General features: G+C 39.5%; 1 protein-coding gene across 2 annotated transcripts in view; it reads left to right on the top strand.

Annotated features, from left to right (window-relative positions):
* Positions 1 to 18,192: 18,192 nt before the first annotated feature.
* The window catches only part of MET (MET proto-oncogene, receptor tyrosine kinase), a 114,717-nt gene continuing 107,478 nt past the window's right edge, over positions 18,193 to 25,431 (top strand). The window contains exons 1-2 of one of the 2 annotated variants that reach the window (XM_027573895.2): positions 18,193 to 18,645; positions 21,816 to 21,885. In XM_027573895.2, coding sequence (XP_027429696.1) covers positions 21,846 to 21,885 — 40 coding nt within the window. In that variant the 5' untranslated portion in view covers positions 18,193 to 18,645; positions 21,816 to 21,845. The remainder of the gene's footprint in view (positions 18,646 to 21,815; positions 21,886 to 25,431) is intronic. The other variant, XM_027573896.2, reaches the window with a different exon arrangement.

The following is a 25,431-nucleotide window of genomic DNA, read 5'->3' on the forward strand; positions in this document are numbered from 1 at the left end:
CCATTTCCTAACAGACCATTCAGCTGGTTGTTGCTTGTTAAGAAATAGCCAATGAGTTGTAAGCAGAAAGGATACAGACAATTTCCAGATCAGATCTTTATGGGAGGCTACTTGCCCATTTTCTCTGACTTCTTCCATTCCTGCAATCTAGAATACAGACATGGTGGCAGTGAGCCAGCTTTGACCATGTGGATAAGGACAACACTCTGGTCTAAGAGACAGCCTAGTGGTGATATAGAAAGAACCTCGATTTTCTGATGAGTAGAGCTACCTTCCCCCAACTACCTACCAACTCAAACTTTTACATAGAGAAAAATAAGTTCTTTCATGTTTAAAGTCACTGTTATTTGGTCTCTGTTAAATAGCCAAGTCCATATCCTTTACTTCGAATGTCTAGTCATCTGTTGATACTACTCCACTCTTTGGGTGTAGCCCTTAAAATTGTGTGGTATAAACATCTTCCAAATGTAGCCAAAATTGTACCTCATCAGTTATAACAATGGCTCATACTGATATATTGCAAGAACTTCACTGGAATTATTTTTTTGCTATAACCAACTGTCATACTGTCTATTAGATGGGATGTTTTACAGAGTAGACCATGCTACCCATTATAGAGCAGCGTTCAGTGTGCTGCAAATAAGAGGTAAGAAGTGTGTCATAATGTCATGCTGGCACAAAGAGCCTACACTTATTGAATATACCAAAACTTTCCCTCATGAGTATGGGAGAAAAGGCAGTCAGAGCAGTAACAGCTCTATTCGGATACAAACACAGCAAACAGAGGAGATGTTTTTACAGATTCTGTGATACAATGTTACTCTCAAGCAGTGACTATATTACAATTATTGTTGACTTTTTTAGAGCAGTAATTCACTTAGAAACTGGATTTGACTTTATGCAACAGAAAACCAATTGCTGTGGTTTAACCACATACAGGATTATTTATATCATGTTTCAAGAAATCTAGAATAAGCTGTATAGAACTGCCAACTATATAATACAGTGACTCCACAGGCCATCAAGGACTCAGCCTTCCAGCTTTTCTCCCAACAATCCTTAACATGTTGCTTTCTTCCATGTGATCACCTTTGTTGAATCACAAGGCTGTTGCAGCACAGACATCACATCCACAATCCAGGCAGAAAGATAGGGAAAGGATAAAGAACAAAAGAAAAAGCTATTTTTCCTCTTAAAGTGTTTTCCTAGAGGTAGTACCTAATAACTTCTATTTTCAATGAATTAGAACTGCATCTCATGGCAATCCTTAGATGCAAGGGAATCCAGGGAAGCGAGAATTTTTACCTGGGCTTATTGCTGACATACACAAATTCAGAGATCTCTTAGGAAGAAAGAGTGGATACCGGGTTAGCAACCCTCTGTGTCTACCACATACTGCCACTAAAAATTCTGCTACTCAACCACATATCATGAGCTCAAAAACATTAGAACCACTGGAATATAAGATTCCAAACATTTCTAAAACACTCATCAATCATTCTATTATTTCTTTTCAGGATATTTGGTCACTTTTTCATAGGAAGAGTGACTACTACTGTTCGTTACCTTAACTATTTTTTCTTTCTGTTATTGTGTCATTATTAGCTGGAAAATGTTTAATACTGGAAATGAGATCAAGAATACTTAAAGATAGCCACAAATTTTTTTTGCACATTCATGAGGTCAGATTCATGAGATTTATGCCCCTTATTTTGATTCTGAGTGGGCTCTGAAACTGCCTGACCAAGAGAACATGACAAAAATGGTGTTGTGCCAGTTTCCAGGCCTAGGCCTTAAGAGAGTGGAAGTTTCCTCTTCCTCTCTTTTCAAATACACACTCTTGGGAATTAGTCACCATGTTGGAAGAAAGTTCAAGCAGCATCCTGGAGAGGCCAACAGGGAAATGAACCAAGGTCACTAGCTTATAGTCCTGGCTGACCTCCCAGCTCAGAGCTGGCACCAACTTGCCTGGCATTTTAGTGAGCCATTTTACAAGTAGATCCTCCAGCTTCAATTGAGCTGTCCTAACTAATGCCTCATGGAGCAGAAATGAGCTGTCCCTCTGAAAGTGTTAGATTTGTGAGCAAAATAATTGTTCTGTTCTTAAACCATTAAGTTTTGGGGTGGTTTTTTACATAGCAATAGATTACTTTCAGTGAAAGAAATTAATGATGCCTTAATGAAATGTAAATACATAGCCCCCCACCTCATTTATCTGCAGTTTAGCTTTCTGTGGTTTCAGTTACCTGTGGTCAACTGTGGTCTAGAAACAGATGGTCCTCCTTCTAAAGTATTGTCAAAAGATCAGTAGTAGCCTGACACTATGTCACAATGCCTAGATCATTCACCTTATTTTATCCCAACACATAGGCATTTTATCATTTCACATCATCGCACCAAAGGGTGAGTACAGTACAATAAGATATTTTGAGAGAGAGACAGACCATATTCACATAACTTCTATTACAGTATATTGTTATAATTGTTCTATTTTGTTATTTGATATTGTTGTTAATCTCTTACTTCACCTAATTTATAAATTAAAATTTATCATAGGTATGTATGTAGGAAAAAATGTATATATAGGGTTCAGGAACTATCAGCAGTTTTAGGTAATATCTCATGTAGTATCTTTCTTTAACTCATGTAACATCCACTGGGGATCCTAGAACATATCTTCTGTGAATAAGGGGGTACAGATGTAAAGATGAATTTCTTTTTTTTTTAAGATTTTATCTATTTATTCATGAGAGACAGAGGGGGAGAGAGAGAGAGAGAGAGAAGCAGAGGGAGAAGCAGGCTCCCAAGGAGCAGGGAGCCTGATGCGGGACTCGATCCCAGGACCCCGGGATCATGACCCGAGCCGAAGGCAGATGCCCAACCATCTGAGCCACCCAGGCGCCCGTAAAGATGAATTTCTAGTAGTCAAAAATTGTGAAGAATATAAGTATCATCATGAACATGTCACTTATGTTTATTTAGTATAATAAACCAGAAATGTATTTATACTAATACTTCGCTTTTTAGTTTATTTTGCTGTATGCACAGAGCCATTGACACAAATATTTGGTCAACAATTTTAAGGTATATTCTCCACTTACATGGAAGCAAAACTTACTTAAGACACAAATGAAAACCATACCTGAAAAGCATCTGATATAGTAGTATCACCTTCCTGAACTCTGAATAAATTGTGAACTCTGAAGGAATTTAGAATGGAGATCACCTATTTTTTAAAACAATGTACAGCTAGCTCTGTTGGGTTTTACCCTTTAAAAGAACCAGTGATTTCCACTAAGCCATTCAGCTGTTAAGCACAAGAATGAGATAGAGTAGGAGAGCATGCAATGGTCAGTCAGGATGGTTTATTGGTCTAATATATCAGAATTGTTTAATTTTAATTAAAATATTTTCTTTTCAGTTTCACTTTTATAATGTTTGGGGCTTTCAGAGGATGAAGTCATTTCAAAGTGGAGCTCCCTAGTCTGTTTGGAAACACAACCAAAAAATTTTCTCTATACATTTTAGGATGAGGAGTGATAACCCCAGATTAAAACTTTTTAATGTATCCAGCACATAAATAAAAATTACAGTTGAGGGATGCCTGGGTGGCTCAGTTGTTCAGCGTCTGCCTTCAGCTCAGGTCATGATCCCAGGGTCCTGGGATCGAGCCCCGCATCAGGCTCCCTGCTCAGCGGGGAGCCTGCTTCTCCCTCTCCCACTCCCCCTGCTTTTGTTCCCTCTCTTGCTGTCTCTCTGTCAGATAAATAAATAAGATCTTTAAAAAAAAAATTACAGTTGATTTTTCAGTAAGACCTGATCCATGAGTGGGTAATTTTGGTGTAAAATCTGAAAATTTAATCACTTTTTTTCCCTCTTGCTTTCTGAAAAGATAGGTATAAGTTAGGATATAGTCAGTGGTTTATAACCAAGACTAATTATGTCTTAAACACATTCACATGTAGGCATTCTAATATGAGTTATTCAGGGACCCAAGCTCCTTTTGTCTTGTTGTTCCTCCATCTTTAGGTTTTCTTCACCCACATGTCCAAGGTGGCTTGTCACCACATCTACATTTCAAGCAGCAGGATAAAAGAATGGAGAAAGAAAGGCACAACTTCCTTTTAAGGATACAACCTAGAAGTTTCACAGATCAATTCTGCCCATATCCCACTGGCTGGAATTTAGTTATCACAGGCCACATCCAGTTGTAAGAAAGGTAGACAATACATAGACTCTATTTGGAATGGCCATGTGCCCAGAAAAAAATAGGCATTCTATTGTTATGGGAAAGAAATGTAGATTAGATGTTGGGGAACAACTAGGGTGCCTACCAGGTGCACCCACTCGAGTAAGAATGAATCTTCTGGCTAACATTTTACTTTTTATGAGATCTTTGATTTAAATGTTCTGCCTGAATGAACACCAGACAAATGCTCTACTTAAACCTCTCTGACAAAAATTTCATAAAGAATTCTTCACTATAAAAAGAGGTGATGCATCTTTAAGTCATCTTTATGTACTACCCATAAAATACTATAATAAATCAAAGAAACCAGAAGTCACTGATTCAGACACAGCTAATAGATATTCAGGGCACTTTTATCTTTGCTAAGCAACAATTTCTAGAGTGCTCTACATGTTTGCTTTTTATATAATTTTAACTCATGTAATATCTTTTAGCAGACAATTTCAAGAAACTTTTATAAACATTAATTAACTGAACTTCACGACACTCTCAAGAACTGAGTATTAATACATCCATTTACATGGCAGGAAGCCAGATAAACATTATAATCAAGCAATATGGAGCTTACTTTGTTTCAGGCATGTGAGGTCTTCAAACAGGCAGCAATGAAAATTCAATGTTAATCTCAAAATTGGGTATTTAGTGACTTGTACACTGGCAAATGAATATTATCCTATATTCAACATAAGCAAAGCCACGTAACTAAAACAAACATGAAAAGAAGCCCTTTGTTTTGAAATGCTACTTCAATTTGAAATGTGACTGATGTGTAATCTTCTATCTATAAATCTAAATACAAAAATAAAATTGGAAAGATTCTCATCAGATAGACTTTTAGCACCAAGCTTGATGCAATTTGTTTCTAGATTAAATTTGTAAAGACAGTGGCTAAAAAAAGAGTTATTCAATTCACATGTCAGAAAAGGATAGCACATATCAGATTTTTTGAATGAAATAAATTATATATGCATGTATATTATGTATACTTTCTGAATTGAGCGTTGTCATGCTGAATAAATAATAAAAATGATGGTTAGAACTAACTTCTTTGGTATGACATAAAACATCCTGACAGTTATTTAAAATCCCAAGGTTTTTCACATTGTTGTTATTCATTGGAGAAATTCATTATATACATTCCATATGTTAGAAGGAATTTTCCAAATACTCAAGGAGATATAACCATGGTCCTTTACAGAGGCAAATAAACTTATTTCACAAAAGAAAAATTTTTAATATTACACTTATTTCTGGTCATCTAATTTATGCCTAAAAAAAAAGAGGTCTAAGTCTGAGTTTAATGGAAGCTAAAATATAGAAATAAAGGCAAGAGTGTTGTTATTTTCACAGGACAAGTATCCAGAGCAAGATTTACTGACCACAAACAGCACGAGGACTAATGAAATATGAACCAATGACTTTTAGCTCAAACTTCCATCAGTAATCTTTCCAAAAATCTCCTTACATAGATTTTTTTTAACCCTTCAAATAAGGTCAATCTAAAGTTTAGATATAGAAAATATCTTGTTAGGTCTTTTGAAGCCACTGGTTTTCTAAATCACAAGAAAGTTAAAATAAATATTTGGAAAATTTCTCCTAGGACATTTATCCTGGATAGGCTAATAAAAGAAGGGAACTGGGCTTCTATTCCACCTGGCTTGCCCATTCTTGTGGACTGACACACTCAAAACATTAGAGAAAGTTTTAAGCCAGCTGACTAATGAAGGCCATTTCAAAGCTAATAGTCCAACCTTATGGGTTATTCTATTTGGTTGTGGGGCGTGTGAGGCATACTTTTCCAAAGGAATATCAAATTTAACTTCAATGACTTACCCAGGGAAAAGAATCCTGGTCATCAAAACCTGATAAACATGGAAAGTCTCTGCTAATAATAAAGGTGGAATAGAAAAGATGATAGTCATTTATGATAGAATGGGAAATAGCTTTCTACAGGGTTATAACTCTTTTTAAGAGGAATACATATACATGTTTTCCTATAAACATTAGGAAGGTTTTGCTGATTTTTTTGACCACAGACTTTTGCCTGCAGGTGTATTTTATGAAATTCATTTCAACAACAGTTACTAAGAGTCTCCTACTGAGTATAGCAGGAGATATGCAGATGAACAAGTTTCTGCCCTCAGGAAGCTTACAATGTAAAAGGCAGATAGGAAGGTGTATTTCCAAGAAGAAAATAAGTATCATTAGAAAGGTACAAACAATGTGTTATGAACTTTAATGGAGAAAACAGTTGAGTTTCTTGGGAGAATCAGGAAAGTGTTGGGTACAAACTCCTGAGACTGGATTTGATTTTAAGAACTTGTTCCATATAGCTTTATTACTAAGAGTACTCATTCAACACTTGTGATAGCTATGCCATATAATTGTACATTAAATGCTCCAAATGCTCTACTAATTTGAAATGATCATAACTATATTAAAATCTCACTTACATTCATCAAATGAAAACCACATTGGCTGGGTAGCATCTGTGACCTTTCCCTCTTTGAATATGACAAACATAAGAACTTCAGAATCTATACATGTTACCCACGGGTCTCTTCTAACTAACTATTCTCCCAGAGATGTTAATGAAAACCAGTATTAACTGATTTAAATTTCACTTCCTCTTTGAGTCCCTGGCCTTCTTGTAACAGGGGTAGTAATTAGTACTGAAATTAATCAATGCAAGATGAGATTTTAGAGCCAAGTGTAATATGAATTATTGTTTTATATCCTGGAAATATAAATCCATAGGTTAAGTGACCCACACAAAGTTTTCAGAGCTAAAGATGAAATAGATCACATTCAGAGCAAGGGAGAAAAATTACTGAATTTACCAAAAAGGTTATTTCTTCTTTCTACTGATTTGTCAAAGATCATTTACTAAATTAAGACCTCCTGACTTATTTAGAACAATTAGGACAAATATATTTGAGACTGCTTCCCTTACTTTTCTTTGTTAATCCTCAAAGATGCTAACATACCTGACATGGTCTACTTCATATATATGTGTATATGTCATGTACATATGAAAAAATTAAAAAATAAATCCTGCAAGTTTAGCATCTCAATTCTGGAGTCCGACAAGAAAGAGCAGAGAAAATGAATAAGAGAGGAAAAAATCAGATTTAAAGTAGTATCAAACTTTTCGAGAACAAGAGGGGAACTAGAAGATAACAGATCTTTGTCTTTCAACCTGGAATTCTATATTCACACAAACCATCAATGAAGGAATAAGGGTAAAATAAAAACACATTTAGACTTATAGGGTCTCAAAAATCTCATCACATGTACCCTTTTTTAGGGAGTTACAGGAGGAAGTGTTCTACCAAAAATGAAAGAATAAACTGAGAAAACGGAAAACAGGGGACCTAAGAAAAGAGGTTAGAGGTGACAAAAATGCCAGTTATCCAGCTTCTGACCTCTTGTCTCACACCTCAGATGTGACCTGGCCTAATCCCTCAGTCCTGACACCTAGTGCTGCTTCTTAATTTTTATCTTCATCTTCTCCTCCTCAACCTTAATTCAGATAGCCTGACTTTGTTATTGTCACCAAGTGAATCTTTAATTTGAGCTGGCCTGGACTGTAAGACCTTATGCCAGATCCAATCCCTCAGGGGTGGGCTTTTGTTAGAGATCCTTCAGCCCAGTAACCAAGTCCCAGATAAGGCTCATGGGACTTGACTCATATGACTGCAAAAGGCTTTGCAGCAATTGTGGTTAGCTCCCCTCCAGAAGGATTATGGAGAGCTTCAAAAACCAAACCCTTGCTACAGTTTTAGAATATTGCCCAAATTAGGGATCCTTCCTGGGCCAGGTTTCAGTTCACTTCTTTTAATTATAGTGAGAAAGTGATTTCAAGACCCCAAGAGACAAAACAGGCTGATGTGATCTTGTCTGTCTGAGGAGTCCAGGAGCCCTTGCAGGCATGTCTCATTTGGCCTTAGTAGCAAAAGAGCTTCTCACCACCTACAGCCAAGGGCCATGGCCATGATCAACAGGTGTTTCCAAGGGGACAGGTATACTGTGATTCCTGGGTGACATCCAGGCACAACTCTCCTCCTCCAGGCCCATGAGAATGGCTTTTTGTTGCCCTCCAACCACATGGTTCACCTCATTTGTCACAGGTTTAGTGGACACATCCAATCCCAAATTTTTTGCCTCATTGAGGCACTAAGTGGTGGATACTTTTCAAATATCTAATAGAAAATAACTAGCAAGCATGTTATCTGGACAAAGAGAAAACTGTCACAAGAATTTTGCATATATTTCATGACTCTCCCTTTGTGTAGTATGTATAGTATATCCTTTGGGAAGGAGACATGATCTCAGTGTGACTTCCTTAAGAATAATAGACACTGTCACAGTTTGCTAATCCCATTTGTTTCCCAGGAGAAGAGAAAGATTACTAATTACACAGCATGGGTCGAGGGTCATCAGGCCCGTAAAGTGGGTTGCATGTGAAGGCTCTGTGCTCAGAGCACAATCTCCAACTCCTGCTATACCAGCAGAGCGGTATACAGAAGACACAGCCCAATTTCCAGACTCACTTTTGAACTTCCAAAACTTTGTAAATACATAGATATCAAGGATTTTAGGCAAATGGATTGAAAGTGTGTTATTTCTGATGCCTTGCCTAACCAAGCAATTGTAAAGTTGGGTTATCTGCATTTGTAGCAAGACAGCCCCTTTGAATATACAACACCTTAAGAGATGTAAGACCTCCTACCTCCCCCTGCCCTCAGTGATAGATTTTCTCATTTTCTTTGCCTTAATGCTTTTCCACAAGTAGGAGACAGAAACACACACACACACATGCACACATTAATATATCATTGGGTTATGCTGCAAACAAAAAAAGCTAATTATAATACAGTGAGAGATGTGCTAACCTAGGAGCATGAAGTGCCACTAGAAAACAAATGAAGCAACCTGTCAGCCTGTCCAGGGTGTGGGACAGGGTGGGGTGGGAGAGGGCCAGGCATGGAAGCCTTCCAAAATTAGATTGGGACCTTGAAGGTTGAGTCAAATTTTGCCATGCAACTATAAGAAAGAACGATATTCCCACTGACGGAATAAGCAATCCCAATACCATTGCCTTTGCTGACCAGGCTGCCAAAACTGCCCTTTTTAAAACCATTCTTTTCTTGGAGTAAGAGATACCCATGTTCTCCTTTGCTGGCTTTAGAAGAAAGACAAAAAGAAGAACAAAAACAAGAAAGTACTCCCCAGAGCATACACCTTTCTAGGTCAAGTCTCATTTCCCAATGCTGACAACAAAGTCAGTACCTCTTCGTTACCATCCTTGGAGTTAAACTCCACCTTTTTTTCCAGGGCAGAAGAGGAGAACAAATGCTTATTCTGGAGTTCTAGACAGTACCTCCCACTGGCTTCTGTTCCTAACCTGCTCATGACAGGTTCCTCATCGAGCCAACAGCATCAGGACACTCTGTTCCACAGCTACTCTTTCAAGAAGAGCCTACATCCCACACACTTCACCCCAAGAATGGCTCCACCCGTCAGCGGGAGGAAAACCTTTTAATCCTGCCACAATCTGCCCTGGTCTTCTTTCCAAGGCACTTGAGATCTTTTATGCATGGATCTCTCTGGCCCCAATAGTTCTAGAACACTAGATTTTATTAAAATGTTCACATACAAGTAATAATGATGATTTCTTTCAACAGCATAAAAACCACATATTGAATTTTCTTGAAATTCCTCTTAGCTATCCTGACAGTTTCTCCCATTTGGACATATCAAGATCATCATTCTGCACCAGTAATCACTATCAGGAAGTCGGGGGCGGGGGGAAAGACTCTCAAAATGAAAACAATTTCAAGTGATAAAAGTTTTGAGCATAAAATGTAGGGTTTTTAAGGCACTCTGTCTGAAAATACACTTTGGTTATAGCTTTAAAAAATTCAATCAGAGAAGCAGAACCACTAGGAGTGATATAGAAGAAGAAATTTATGAATGACTTAGTACTTACACAATGGTGGGAGGATAAATATCCAAAAAATGTTGTTGAAGGCAAGGGGAAAGTTCCAAATGAGTCAGAACTTGTAGGGAGCTCTGGAAGCCAGCATGTGGGACCACGAAGTCTATGGAAGGTTGTTGGCTCTTCATGGCTTCTACCTCTGTGAGTTGTCAGCAAAGTGTCTGATGGAAACCTGGAGTCACCTTTGGTAAGGCCAGCATCAAGAAGGAGGGAAGAGCAAACAAACGCCCCCAGCAGCATGCCTGCATCCAATATGATAACCTTCAGAATATAATAACGACTGCTTCTCTTCTGCCTCCCAGAACACACACAGCTTTCCCATGGTCCAACTCCAATCTGAAATTACATGGAGAAGGAGAATCTGAAAAACGTAGTTCTCAACATGACCAAGTAGATAATAATCTGGCATACTGGTATTTTGACTTAACTACCAGACCTCCCACAACTCATTGTGCGGGCATATGTAAAAACTCCACCTCAAATTCAGTAAATCCAAGATAAATGCATCATTGTGTGTCAGACTTCCATTAAACAACCAAAACCAAATAAAACAAAAAGCAACCTTTCTGAGTATTACCCAGTTTCTAAGTGGTCCTATATGTTCCATACCCTCGACATCTATCAAACTTTCCTCCCTATTCTGCATCCGGGCAGTCCCTGCCTTATGACATTGCTTGCCTGCATTAAAGAAATAGCCTTCCCTTGTGCCATCCTGCCTCAAATCTCATGCTGCTCCAAACCCTCTGTTTAACCAGAGTGATCTTTTTAAAATGTAAAATTCTAATTATTTTACTTAAAATGCTTTAGTGACTCCTTATCACCTATCATACAGATTTTCTTTCTCAGTGTAGTATACAGTATCCCTCATATTCTGATCCTCATCTACTTTGTTAGCTTCAATTTCCTGCCCTACCCCCAAATACACTGTGCCCACAACTGTTCTGAACTACTTATAGAACACTGAATATAAAATTATTTCATGCTTCTGTGCTTGCTCCCTCTGCTAAGAATTTACTTCCTCACCTCAATCCCCTTGCAAATACAGTTGTCTGGCAAACTCCTCATCCTTTCAGATACAGCTCAAATGTGGCCTCCCTTGTGGTGTCTTCTATGTTTCCTCACCTCCTCCTGATCCCCAAAGTTAGTCTGTGACACTCTCCTAACAGTGTTCAGAACTTGCCTCATTGCACTGGTTTTGCTGATTTACATGCTGGTTTTTCATGCTGGACTATGAATTCCTCAATGGTAGACTACCTCTCATTCATCTGTGTAGCCTCAGACACTAACACTTCCCTGGCACAAGGTAGGGGCTCAATAAACATTTGGTTAAGAAATTAATTGATGGATTATAAGACCTGACATGTTTAAATATTTTATTCCATATTTATAACTGCTTCCATACAAATTATAATTCCCATAAAATATAGGTTTATATTTATAAAGAACTGATTAATTTGGAGGTAATTCAATAAATGTAGATGGCCAAATATTGAAATTCAGTCTAAATCTTGAAACGGCCCTAAATCATATGACCTCATTGACCAGATTAATAAGATCTCAATTTCTAAATCTCAATTTCACTGGTGCTGTTTAAACATGGTCTTGACCTGCCATAGGAACATAGAACAACAAAGGAAACATCTGGTTTTTCTTAACTTTGGGGTGACAAATCCATTTGTTAACAGTAGCAATGGGAGAGCCAGCAGTACTTGATAACAGCTCTAACATGGGGAGCCTGGGCCAAAACAGATGGCCCAGTCACTTCAGGGAAAGCTCTAAAAAGATGTCTTTTCTAATTCGGGTTACACACTCCTTGAGAGTTCCTTCAACATAAGCATAAAGTTTGCAGATGATTTTATTGGCTCTGACAGTTCTGTCAGAGGTTAGTTTGCAATTGCCTCTTGGGGACAGTTTGGTTGGATTTTTTCAAAGTAAGTAAAGGCAGGAATGTTTATAGTAGATCAACAAACTGGAAGTCCAAAGCATTTTGCATCACCACTGACTTTCTGAACATGACCTTTGACTGGTCACAATTTGTCAGCCATCTTAGTTTTTTAAACTGTTCATTGGCAAACCAAGGTTAATCCAGAGTTACTGCCATTTCTTCTGTGTACATATATCAATAGTAATTATGTTTAAACACTAAAGTTGTTAGACAAAACGTTGAAATCTGGCCAACACAAAAGTGTTGGAACCATCTTTTTATATCTCAGAATACATTAGTTACCTGTAATAATTACAGTGATTCTAATCAAACCATTCATTCTATCATTTTTCAATGCAGCTGGGACCTATATATTCCCTCTTAAACCGTTAAATTTTGTAGCCATTTCTAAAGTGCCTAATTTACTTTTGGACTCACCAAATATACCATCCTTAAGTTGATTATTAAATCAACAAATCATTGAAATAGAAAAAAGAATTTTATCATATTTGGATATAATACAAGACAATAGTTAATAAGAACCAAGAACCACACACTGGAGTACTTTCTTTTTAATTTAATGTCCCTTCGTGTACAATACAACTAGTAAATTGTTTGGTATATTTGCTTCAGATGGACTAGTTCCAGTAAGATTTTGTTTAATACTTAATTTTTTAAATCATTTCATTAGATTTTGGACTGTTTTTATAGCTGAAGAAACTGATGCACAGGGGTTAAACTGATGCACAGTGCCAAAGCAATCATCTAGTGGTAAAATCTAGAATTGTAGTAATTGCACAAACACATATACTCACATACGCATTTCTAAAGGGCTATCCATAAAGAAATGCTGATCAATGAAGGAAAAGTGTTTATTTTTTTAGTGCATTATTTCCCAAGCAGGGCTAATCCATTTCTATTAGTGCCAAACAGTTTAAATTGAGAGGAAATGGAAAAGCTAGTTAAGAAATAATGCTATACTATGCTATATAAAAATGAAAGATTTTCCCCATTTTCTTTACCAAAATTCCTTTTTGCCCACCACCAATTTACCATAAGGTAAAAGAAAAGGGAAAAAGGAAAGAAAAATTAACAAAACTTCAAGGAGGAAAGTATTGATAGCAGAAAGAATTTTAAGAGCATTCTGGGACTTTCTAAAAGTCTTTGGCTTTACTTTTCATCTTCGGAGAAGACAATGACTCTCCAAAATACCTTTTAAAACTCCTGACTCTCTATCATCTGCTGCTTCCCCTTCTCTCTCACATTCGCGATGTCCCCAAAGGAAGGCTGAAGACTTGTGAAAACAGACATTGGGGAAAGAGCATTACAGCTCCTTTTCACACTCAGGTAGTCTCAGTCCTGTACCTACAGCCCAGACCCTAGGCCACCCTGACTGCCTCAGGCAATTTCCTTGCCTCACCCAGCTTGTGCAGTGCTTTATAGATGGACAACATAGGTGGTACCAGCACCTTTCTTCTGCATGGCAATATCCCGTCCTTAAGGGTCAAGCAAACAGAGGGGTGGCTATGCCTCAAGTTGCCCCTGATTTTGTGTACAAAGAAGAAAGGAAAATAAGAAGCTTTAAGTTCTGCTGTTCAATGTTAAATGACTACATCATTCACCAGAGGACCAGGAACAATTTATAATAGTTGCAATGGGAAGTGCAAGTGTTCTGCAAAGAGATAGACTTAGGTCGTGGTATGACCCTGGATAAGTTACTTGATCTCTCTGAGCCTCATTTCCCTGGATGTAATCTGAGAAGGATGATTCCTATCCTGGAGTTTTGTTATGAGAACATAAGTAGAACTCAAACAGATGACTGATGATACATGGTAGATATTTAACAAAGGAGAGCTAAATACATTATGACTTTGCCTGATTTTAGGAGAGAGGAGCAATAAGCTGGATGTGAAAATGAGCCAAATCACTAATGAAACTGCAGCACCCTGTTGGAGATGGCAATTTTTTTTTTGTTTTTCTGCGTCCAGTTTCATAGGCTTCTGAGTGAAATCATGCTACTTATAGCTTCAAGAGCCTCACAGTCATGTACTTGTCCTCAATATTGAATATGCTTAGTCATATTCTTAGATAACTTAACATCACATGTTTTATTTTTAGAGAGCCCAGCCACAAACAAATGACCAAATTAACACAAAAGCAGTTAATATTGAAAGTGCCCTGTTCTAACCCTTCATATCTGGTTTTCCTTTCTTTAAGGCAAGGTTTCCCAAAGTGTGTTCCCTATTATTAATTTTACAGAAGATTGTTACTGAAGATGTTAAGAAGAAAAAATCATGTTTTTATTTTTGTTTTGTTCTGTTGTGGTTTTCCATGTGAGTTTTCAGAATATTCAAAATTCTATTGTACATTCTATTGTAATGAGTATTTAGAGGTATCTCTAAAAAGGTAAGAGGACTCCTACATCCCCAAATTGTATTTGCCCACAAAAATGAGTTGAAGAACTGTCACCTGAATTTTTTGTCCTTTTGTGGAGACATTTTCCATAGGCACAATAATAGGGGCAATGGGGCTGGGGACGGAGGGAGAGCAGAGAGAGTGAATCCAAGAATTAATACTCTAAACCAGGAGTCACAGATCCTAATGCCTACAGGAGAAAGTGACATCAAGATCAGAGGTAGGCTGGATGCATTACAAGAGAAGATGGTAAGATGATGGCAAACTGCGGAACATATGTTCTGTCCACCACACTTCAAATTATGACAAAATATTCTGTGGGCCTGTTGTATGTTTGGGATTCCTGCCCTCCACAGTTTGCCAGCATGAAGCCCCTGTTCTAAGAAGATCTCTTTCATTTTTGTTTCATAGTACCAGTGAATAAACTTAAAAAGTACCTTTTAAGATCCAAATTTTAACATTTTAAAGGGAGAGCAGAAAGGATGTGACATATTTAGAGCAGGACACCACCCCCTTCCTCTGTCTTGACCGTGGTTACCAACAGGCCTATCTCAGGGTTAAGGGATGGGGTTCTGCTTATAGCTTAGTACTGTGTTATCCACAAATATGTGGTAAGAATAACTCATGCCTTTTGAGCACTTACATTTCACCAGACACTGTTCCACGTACTTTACTTATAGCTCATTTCATCCTCACAGTAACCCTATTATTATCCTCATTTTGCAGATAAGGCACAGTTTAAGCCACCAGCCCATAGTTACACAGCTAGCAAGCAGCAGAACTGGAATTGAAATCCCAGCTGTCTGGTTCTAAAATCCACACCTTTTTTTTTCTTTCTTTCCTATTATTTAAGTAGGCTCCACTTGAACTCATGACTCTTGAGCTCAAGAGTCACATGCTCTACCAACTGAGCCAACCAGGCACCCCCTAAAACCACACTCTTAACCACTATTCTAAACTCAGTCTTGGAGATGTCTTGCTCCCCATTTGAGGGGTATATCAGTTTTGAATGCTTTGGGCTGCAGGTAACAGAAATCCTGGCCAACAGTGTCTGGAACAAGTATTTTTCCACAAAATAAGACATCTGGAAGCAGGAGTCTACTGGCATTGGTGCTGTACCTCAGCAATGTCAGATCCAACTTCTCTCCTCATGGTCACAAGATGGCTAGCTCTCTGCTGGGCATTATATACGAAATCAAGAAAGCAGGAAGTAGGAAGGTGTGGTACCAGCTTATTAGATCTCTTTAATCAGGAAACTAAACTGTTTCCCAGAAGTCTCCAACAGACTTTAGCTTAACTTTGTTGCCAGAATGACATCACGGGACCATGTCTGGCTGCAAAGGAGTCTGGGAAAGCAAGTATTTCTCTTCTCTAGCCACAAGAGTGGAGGCAGGCAAAGGACTATCTGGTTGACAACAGGTGCTGGCTAAGCCAGCCAACAGTGTGGGCCATCGTTTAGTTTGGTTAGGAAAATACCAAAAGAACTTCATCATACAGTGTGTCACCCATGCCATGACCCAAGGAAAGTTAAACAGTAACAATTAAAGTTGGCCACAAAACCAAAACTAAACTGTAGAATTCCTATGGCCTTTTTAAAGTGTCTGCCTCTATCCATTTCCAAGTATGTGAAATGATGTCTCACCCTTTCCCTGATCAAACCTATCTGTAGAGTATGTAAAAACTCATTATTTGATATTCACACACTCAGATACTTTTATTATGCTATTCCTAGTTATGTTATTTTTATAAAATGTTATCTCTTTACTCATGGTTAATAAATCAAAATGACAATTTTTAATACAGTTTCAAAATTGGATTGAAATTTGTCAGAAACTAGAAACTTCAGTGCTGAAAGTACGTAATAGATTATTTGGATTTATAAACTACTTTCCAGTTTGTACTGGCTTTCTGGGTCTTTCTACTACTTTAAATGTAAGTTTTTTTCTTTTATGTTTTTATCATGGCACACAAACTCAGAAAACCTGTTAAGGCAACTATATAATGCAATCTAAATATCCAGTTAACATATTGCTATGGAAACCAGGAAACAGAAACAGCACTCTAGTCATTCCTTTGAACAACTATGGTTAATTGTGTGTGTGAATGTGTGCGTATCTGTGAATTCATTAGTTTATTCACCTTTAACTGGAAGTTGGTACTGAACCCCAAATTTATAACTGATCGTCCATAAATAGGACCAGTGCTGTTCAACCTATAAATCAGCATTTAATAACCATGTAACCAATATGGTTAGATAACCAATAACCATAGCCATTGTTAAATTATGCCATGTGATATCAGGAAACTTTCAGGAGGGCTGCGTTGTTTATTTAGCCTTGCTAGGCTTCGGCCTTTTGGCATGGTATGAAGAACACCTGACTGGGATTTGAGAGCTGGGTTCCAACCTCACCTCTTTTACCAACCAGCTGTGTGATCCTCTTAGGAACTCTTAGGCACTCACGTTCCTCATCTGCAAAATAGTTCAATGCAGAGCTCTAGTATTATGTAATAAGAAAGTTCCTTTCCCATAAAACTGGGGAATCGGGATGTAATTACTTTTGAGGACTGAAATTGCTCTGTGTAGTCCCTGAGAAACTGCCTGGCACATAGTAAGCTCTCAGGAAAAGGACAACTATTCTTATTATACTTTTCTATTTTCATTCTGTAGTAAATAATTCCTGAACCTGCACAGTAAGTGTTGTTTTGTCACATGACTCAATAACAGACACCATTGTCTGACAAGCCCTTATGCAAGTCAGAAAGGAGAATGCTAAGACCTAACAGGCAATTCTGTTCCTTAGATTCTGTTACCTTTGAGGGTTTATTTTCTCTCGAAAGTTAATGTCAATTTTGATAGACATGTGAAGTATAAAAATATAACACAATCCCAATACAATTCACTAGGCTCCCACAACCTTTTATTTTTAATCATAGGATTTCAACATTCAAGAATTAAACTTTTGTTCTGTTTTGCTTGTTCTTTGCTGTTTGCCTAGTTATTTAATCAGCCTGTTTCCTGCTATTAAAAAAAAAAAAAAGGTGAAAGAAGCTGAAGTTTCCTCAGGGCTAACCTCCTGTGTTGTTCTTCCTTCCAGAAAACTGAGTTATTATAGTAGGGGATAATCGTTGCATAATGAAATCATTGGGACAATTCTCCATCCACTCCTACCTCCGTCTCTGACAATGAATTCCTTGTCTCTGGGGTGTCCAACTCTCTCTAGCCCGCTCGGCGCCCAGCGGCTAACGCAGCCGTGGGAGAGACTGGGAACTGGGCGTCGCGATTTTCCCGCCGGCAGCGCGCGGGGGTGCGCGGAGTGGGCGCGCAGTGGGCGCGGAGTGGGCGCCCCTGGCGTTCTGCGCGCCTGCTGACGCTCGCCGCGCGAGCACCAGGAGGGGGAGACTCGGTCTCGCTTATCCCCAGCTGTGCTCACTTCAAACTGCCCGGGCTGGGGGAGTTGAGAGCGCGCAGACAGGACGAGAAAACTTCTCCTCCACCTAGAAAGTTTCACCTTGGCCGGGGCGGGGGAGGGGCGGGAGGAAACGCGACCCCCGCGGGGACTGGCGCGGCGCGCGGGCGGCAGGAAGGGCGGGGGCCGATTTCCCCCTCTGGGTGGTGCCAGTCCCCACCTCAGCGGTCCTAGGACCGGCGGGCGAGGCGGACAACCCCGCGCGAGACAGACGGACACGTGCTAGGGCGGGCAGGCGGGCGAGCGCCTCGGTCGGGTCGCCCGGCCGTGCTTCCCGCCTGGACGCGCCCGGGGCGGCCGCGGGCCGCGCGCGCCGATGCCCGGCTGAGTCACCCGCCGGGTAGCGCGCGGGTGAGAAGGGGCGGAGGGAGCGGTCGGCTGACGGACCCGGCACTCGGCTCGGCCCCGCCGCAGGTGACCCGGACGCTCTCGCAGTTCGGAGCGCCACGAGCGCTTTGTGACCAGATGCGGAACCCAGCGGAGGGCGCAAGCCAGATGCGGGGCGACAGCTGACTTGCGGCGGCGAGGCGCGGAGCACGCGGGTGGTCTCTGCGCGACTGACTTCTCCGCGGTTCTCGGACACCGCAAGGTAAAGCTACAGCTCGCTTCGGACCCCGCACCCCACCCTTCGGCCCCAGCGTTCTGCTCTTTGTTCCCCTGAGAGACCTGAGAGCTGTTCCAGAGGGCAAGACCAGGGAGGGTGGGCGAGTTAAGGGCTTCAGAAACTGAAGGGATGTGGCCGGGGAGAGGTGTAAACTAGAGTGGGGCTTTTCGTCGTAGGGGTTTGCTTCTGACGGCCACCTGTATGACTCAGGAGAGAGAGGGGCGTTGGAGTAGGGGGTGATGTATGACTGTTATGGCTGGGCAAGTTTCAAGGCTGTGATCTGACTCAGCCCTTCGAAAAGGAATTTGGCCACCCTGGAACAGGGTGATGCGGCAGGGAAGATTCTAGCCAAGTGGGTTTCCTTGTTCCCAACCCTGCTTTATCTATAATACGTGAGGATCTTTCGAAGGGGCAGGTGTTTTCGTGAAGGTCTGAATTCTACATTTCTGGCAAATACACAGGGCTTGTGATCCATCATTTTCAATCTTACCTTATCTCTTTGCTGGGGCTGCGTGGAGGACATCTATCTTATTAGGTGAACTAGATTATAACCAGAGGTCGGGCAGTCTAGCTAGTACTGGTATTGACCCAATAATTTAAACACCAATGAAAGTATTTTCACCGACTATTGCCAATACAGGATTTACTCTAAAGTATGGTTTTCCATTTCACACCTTTAATGTTTTAAAAGAGCCATTTACTAATTTGGCCTTTGGAGAGATTTCCAGTGGCCCATGCATGAATAGTTGCCCAGTATATTTTACCCTATCACAGTTTTACGTTCAGAGGAGCTCTGGGGCAGAATGAAATATTGTCAACTCTCTTAGGCAAAATAATCAGGATACTATAATCACCAAGTTAAGATGGTCATTGAATATGAGAGGTTGTAAAAACTGACATTAGAGAGAATATAGACTGTATGAAACCTCTCCTGAATTTTAAGAACACTGTTCACATTTTGTAGAGTTGGGTGGAGGTTTTTTCTGTCGTTTTCATCAGCCAGACACATGGACATTGCCATGCAAATGGATCCAGAAAAACGTTTTCCTTTATAGCTAAACTATTATAGCTGACTAATGCATTTTTTCTGCATGAAGATGATCTGAAAATGTTATACATCATGTTTCTCTGTGCTACTGGGACATAAATTGTGTTTTTATGTAAACTGTTAAGTGGCGCTTAGATTATTTACATGTACATAGCTTTCCTTTCCATTTTTCAGCTTATTGGGCTTTGTTTTAGCATGGAAACTTCCATAATAGAACAGAAGTGAGGTGCTTTGGTTCCAATCATACACTGCAAGTCTGTGATAGAGTCAATGTTCATTCTTTTTGAACAGCTGAATAACACCAGTAACACATTACTCCTAAGAAATTTTTGTAGTACCAAAAATGTGTGTGAGTGCCTGTAAAATATGCTCCTGTTTTAGAAAACCTGTTCAGGTTTCAAACTTGACTGTGCATAAGCCTATAATTATTAACCTAAATATATTTTGATTTTAACATGATAGACTTCATAGCATATAGAAGATGATCTACTGAGTACTATGCTTTCAAAGATTGCTTTGTTCTTAATACATCACAGTAAGGGTTAACATTAGATGTGCACTCCATGCCTTCAGAATTAATGGGTGAGGTTTATCTGAATGATAAAGATATACAAGATTAACTACACCAAGTCAATATGAAAGCTGATAATATTTTCGTGACTTTTAAAACTACAATAAAAAGAAAATGACACTTTTCTAAGCAGGAGAAATACACTTATAAATTCCTTAAGACTGTACAAGCATATGTCCCATTGTAATCTCAACATTTTAAAAATTTGTCTTAAGGTGAGTTAAACTAAGAAATACATTTCAAGTCGATTTTCTTAGTTGGTTAAAAAAAATAATTCAAAATCACAGTCTGATTTTCCTTTTACAAATCTATATAATAGCCTCAAATAAACTTTTTCTCAAATGTGTCATCTCAAAATAAAGTGGATAACTCAAAAGGGCTATTCTTTAAAGACACACAACTTTCTCTAGGTGACTACACCAGTGCCTATGGTGACACACCCATGAACAGTGAAGGGCTCCATACACGTACAGATTCAGAGCACTTCTCATCTTTCTGCCCCTTCCTCCTCATCCCTTCCCGTTGGTTGGGTCAGAGTTGCTTCCAAACCCTTCTGTGCCCCCATTTTTCCACTCTAATTTCATGGTTTCTTCTTCACTGTCATTAGGCTCACCAGAGCCAGCTATGCTTTCTTTTCCCCATCATCCCTAATATTTTCCTTGGGCCACTGTGCTTGTTAATGGGATACCAAATTTCCTAACTGTGCTGCCTTAAGGGAAGAAAATATGAAGAAACTCAAGTACCAGGAAATTAACCTCCTTTACCTCGCTGGTATGTTATGTTGAAACTGGTGTCTTTGACATAGAGCCCTCAGGGCAGTTTTATCATGGGCTTTGCTCAATGCAAAAGAAATAGTAACCTCTTAGTAATGAATGATAAATATACTAATGTCAATTCAGGATCACTTTGATTCTCTTTTCTTAACTGGCACTGAGTTGCTGCCAGGCTCGCATTTGCCTCACCAAAAATAGCCAAGAACTTTATGTTGAGCATCATATGTGTTTGGTACTAGAGAAATATTTTTTAAAAAGGGAGAAATGAAATCTCTGCCCTTGAAAAGGGTTTACAATCTAGATCTTCAGATAAATAACACATATAAAATAGAACCAAGATCCATAATTATTAAGGGGACATAACATGAAAAGGACATTAGAAATCATCCCATTTAAATAATAGAATTTTTTTTTTTAATCTAAAGATCGGAACTTAAAGACCTCTTAAAATTTTCAGGCTGTTTCTGAGCGTATCCTCTTTCTGCTACTACAACAGCCTTACAAAATAGATAAGGCTGATATCAATATTGTAACCTTTCCTGCCTATAGGTAAGGAACTGTGTTTGAGCCTAGCCTCCATGCTATCTAGACAGCACCTCTGCCCAGCCATCAATAAAGGTTAACTATTTGAAGCATTTTCTGCTGAAGCATAGTTTGGGATACTTAGGTTAGTGATAATGATGAATGTAACATTTCTCGTCTCTAGAGTTTTTCTAACCTTCTGTTTCTCCAGTTCTCTTTTTTGTTCTTTCTCTTTTTGTAGTAAAGCATACCAGAAAAAGCCTTCATTCAAATGTGTGAGGCATTCTGCTCCTGTTATCAGATTAAGAGCTGTGAGTAATTTTGTAATCTATCCTACTATCAGAAAGCCCATTCTCAGATATCTCTTCAGCTGTGTTTAACAGTTTAGTATATTCCCCTTGGGATTTGTTTCAATAAAAACATCCAATAAAATCTTACTACAGATCCTTTGTTTTTCAAGGGACAAAATGAAAAAAGTGTTTTTATAAGCTGTAAAATGTAATTGAGAGAAAAATCACACGTGTGGCATTTGTAGCAGGAGGTGTGAGCTCAGTGGGAAAAAAAAGTTAACTAATTGCATATCCAGGTATACATATTTCTTCTATGATTGTGTAAATTTGCCCAAGTACATTTATGCAGGTTATGCATGTTGTTTTTAATTTCTGTAATAAGTTGTGTAGCTATAGGGCCCATAGAATTCATGTTAAGAGCCTATGGACCATATAGAGGCTCTCGGCAGGCTTCGTGGGTAGAGCATGCGACTTTTGATTTTGGGTTTGTAAGTTCCAGCCCCACATTGGGTATAGAGATTACTTAAAAATAAATAAAATCTTTAAAAAAAAAAAAAGCCTGTGGGTCATATAAATTATATAATGATCCATAGAATTTGAAAATGTATTTCTTCTGGGGTGCCTGGGTGGCTCAGATGGTTGAGCGTCTGCCTTCGGCTCGAGTCATGATCCCAGGGTCCTGGGATAGAGCTCCACATCAGGCTTCTGGCTCAGCGGGGAGCCTGCTTCTTCCTCTCCCTCTGTCTCTCCCCCTGCTCATGCTCACTTGCTCTCTCTCTCTGTACCTCTGTGTCTCAGATGAATAAATAAAATCTTTAAAAAGAAAATGTATTTCTTCTGGGGCACCTGGGTGGCTCAGTTGGTTAACCATCTACCTTCGGTTCAGGTCATAATCCTGGAGTCCTGGGATCAAGCCCCACGTCAGGCTCCCTGCTCAACGGGGAGTCTGCTTCTCCCTTTCCCTCTGCTCCTCCCCCAACTTGTGCTCATGCGCGCTCTCCCTCTCTCTCTCAAATAAAATGAATAAAGATCTTTTTTTTAAAAAAAGAAAGAAAATGTATTTCTTCTAATACAACAAACTATTTTTATGAATATGATCAGGACAGTTATGAAATGTGGTCAGAGAATCACAAGTTCTAGAGAAAGCCAGGTTCCTATACTCTTAAGAATATGACTGAGGATTTAGTCATTCAGGAGTCATTCAGCTCAATTTATTGAGCACCTACCAGCCATAATTCTAGACTCTGGCGAAGCAGTAGAGAATAAAACAGACTAATATCTCTAACATTATGATGCTCTGTTCTGTATTGAGGAGGGCAAACAATAAATAAAATACATAAATAAAAAGGTGTCTTTGTGAGTGGTGGTAAGAGCTGCAAGGAAGCAAAGTGAGGACTGTCAAGGATAAGAGAGGGTGGAGTGGTAATTGAAAAATTCAGTAGTAGAGTCAGAGAAGGCTTCACTTTTAAAGTGGCATTTGAACTAGAACCTGAAGGACATAAGAGAATGAGCTGTATGGATATCTGGAGCAGGGCTTCTACTTTGTACCCTCTGGAGAGCCATTCTTATTTTGTTGTCTCTGGAATTGTGCAATGCACAGCCTGAACAGCTCTACTTGGAGTCCCTGATTTTTTATGGGAAGTTCCTGGACAGTGCCTGCCATAGTTTACTGCAGTCTCAGAGGTGACAATGAAGGAGTGACGCACATCCCTTGGTTTATGGTATATGGAAGAAGCAAAACCATGGTATTTTCCTGCATTCACCTGGTCCCATGTCCACATGCCATCCTTGATCAAGGTTATTGCTCCATTCAGTTCTCCTTCTTATTTTCTACACTGTGAGCTGGCCCAAAAGGATTCATTGAGAGTAATACCCATAGCCTTTGTCTCCGATTCCTTCCATAGTAAGAATCTGGAGACAGCAAAGTTGTTGTCTGTATATGCAGCCTGTGTTTACTGTGCACTTCTTTATTTCTTCTCTCTCTCCTTTCTTTTCCCTTTCCAATGTCAAACCACTGTGCTGGATTTTCTTCCTCTTTTCTTCCTGCCCCTTTATGCCCTGCCTATGTCCTGTATCAAGATTTGTAAACGGGGGAAAAAGAGGGGGTGTCTGGCTGGCTCAGTCAGTAGAACATGTGACTCAATCTCAGGGTTGTGAGTTTGAGCCCTGCATGGACCACAGAGATTATTAAGGAAAAAAAAGATTTGCAACAGGTAACCTAAATGAATGAAACCAACCATTTCACTAAGGACCAATGGCCTGCTTAGAAAAAGCCCCACCTGAATTCTCTTACACTGTTGATGGGAATGCAAGTTGGTACAGCCACTTTGGAAAACAGTGTGGAGGTGCCTCAAAAAATTAAAAATAGAGCTACCCTATGACCCAGCAATTGCGCTACTGGGTATTTACCCCAAAGACAGAGATGTAGTGAAAAGAAGGGCCATATGCACCCCAATGTTCATAGCAGCAATGTCCGCAATAGCCAAACTGTGGAAAGAGCTGAAATGCCCTTCAACAGATGAATGGATAAAGAAGATGTGGTCCATATATACAATGGAATATTACTCAGCCATCAGAAAGGATGAATACCCAACTTTAACATCAACATGGATGGGAATGGAGGAGATTATGCTAAGTGAAATAAGTCAAGCAGAGAAAGTCAATTATCATATGGTTTTACTTATCTGTGGAACATAAGGAATAGCATGGAGGACACTAGGAGAAGGAAGGGAAATATGAAGCGGGGGAATTGCAGGGAGAGATGAACCGTGAGAGACTATGGACTCTGAGAAACAAACTGAGGGTTTTGGAGGGGAGGGAGGTGGGGGGATGGGTTAGCCCAGTGATGGGTATTAAAGAGGGCAGCATACTGCATGAAGCACTGGGTGTTATACGAAAACAATGAATCGTGGATCACTACATCAAAAACTAATGATGTATGGTGACTAACATAACATAATAAAATTAAATTAAAAAAGAAAAAGCCCCACCTAACGGGAGGCAGCCAGCATTTGGCATCATCAGAGTTGCCATGAAGCACAGTATGTGGCATGGGCCCCTGTGGTAGTGTCTTATCAAATTTTCAGAAGCTAGAAACCTCTCCGCTTTAAAATGTTGACTCAGACATCTTTAAAACTGCAGGATAGACAAAAACCTGTGTGCCAGATTTGGCTTCTGGTGGTCCTGTTTACAATCCTTAGCCATGACTATACCTGCCAATTGGTCCCCTGTGTCACCTTCAGGTGTTGTTAAATTCAGCAGCATGCATGGCCAAAGAGTCCCAGAGCCACTTCTGCCACGTATTTTATCTTCTAGAGTTCTCAGATTTTTCCTCCCTCTAGAAAATTAGCTTAGCAATTAAAAAAAATATTATATAATTCATCACCCATTGGGACATACTTGTTTTTCTAAACTCATCAACCAGTATACTTTCTATCAAGCTATGTATATTTGCGAACTAAAGGGCAATCTACTTTTTTCATTCTTAATGTGAAACAATCACTTTCTGAAACCTCAGTTCATCATAACTTTATGCATAGATTTCATTTCCAAGTTCTCATTCAGGAT

Source organism: Zalophus californianus, chromosome 12 (genome assembly GCF_009762305.2).
Source record: "Zalophus californianus isolate mZalCal1 chromosome 12, mZalCal1.pri.v2, whole genome shotgun sequence".
In the NCBI taxonomy this organism is placed as follows: domain Eukaryota; kingdom Metazoa; phylum Chordata; class Mammalia; order Carnivora; family Otariidae; genus Zalophus; species Zalophus californianus.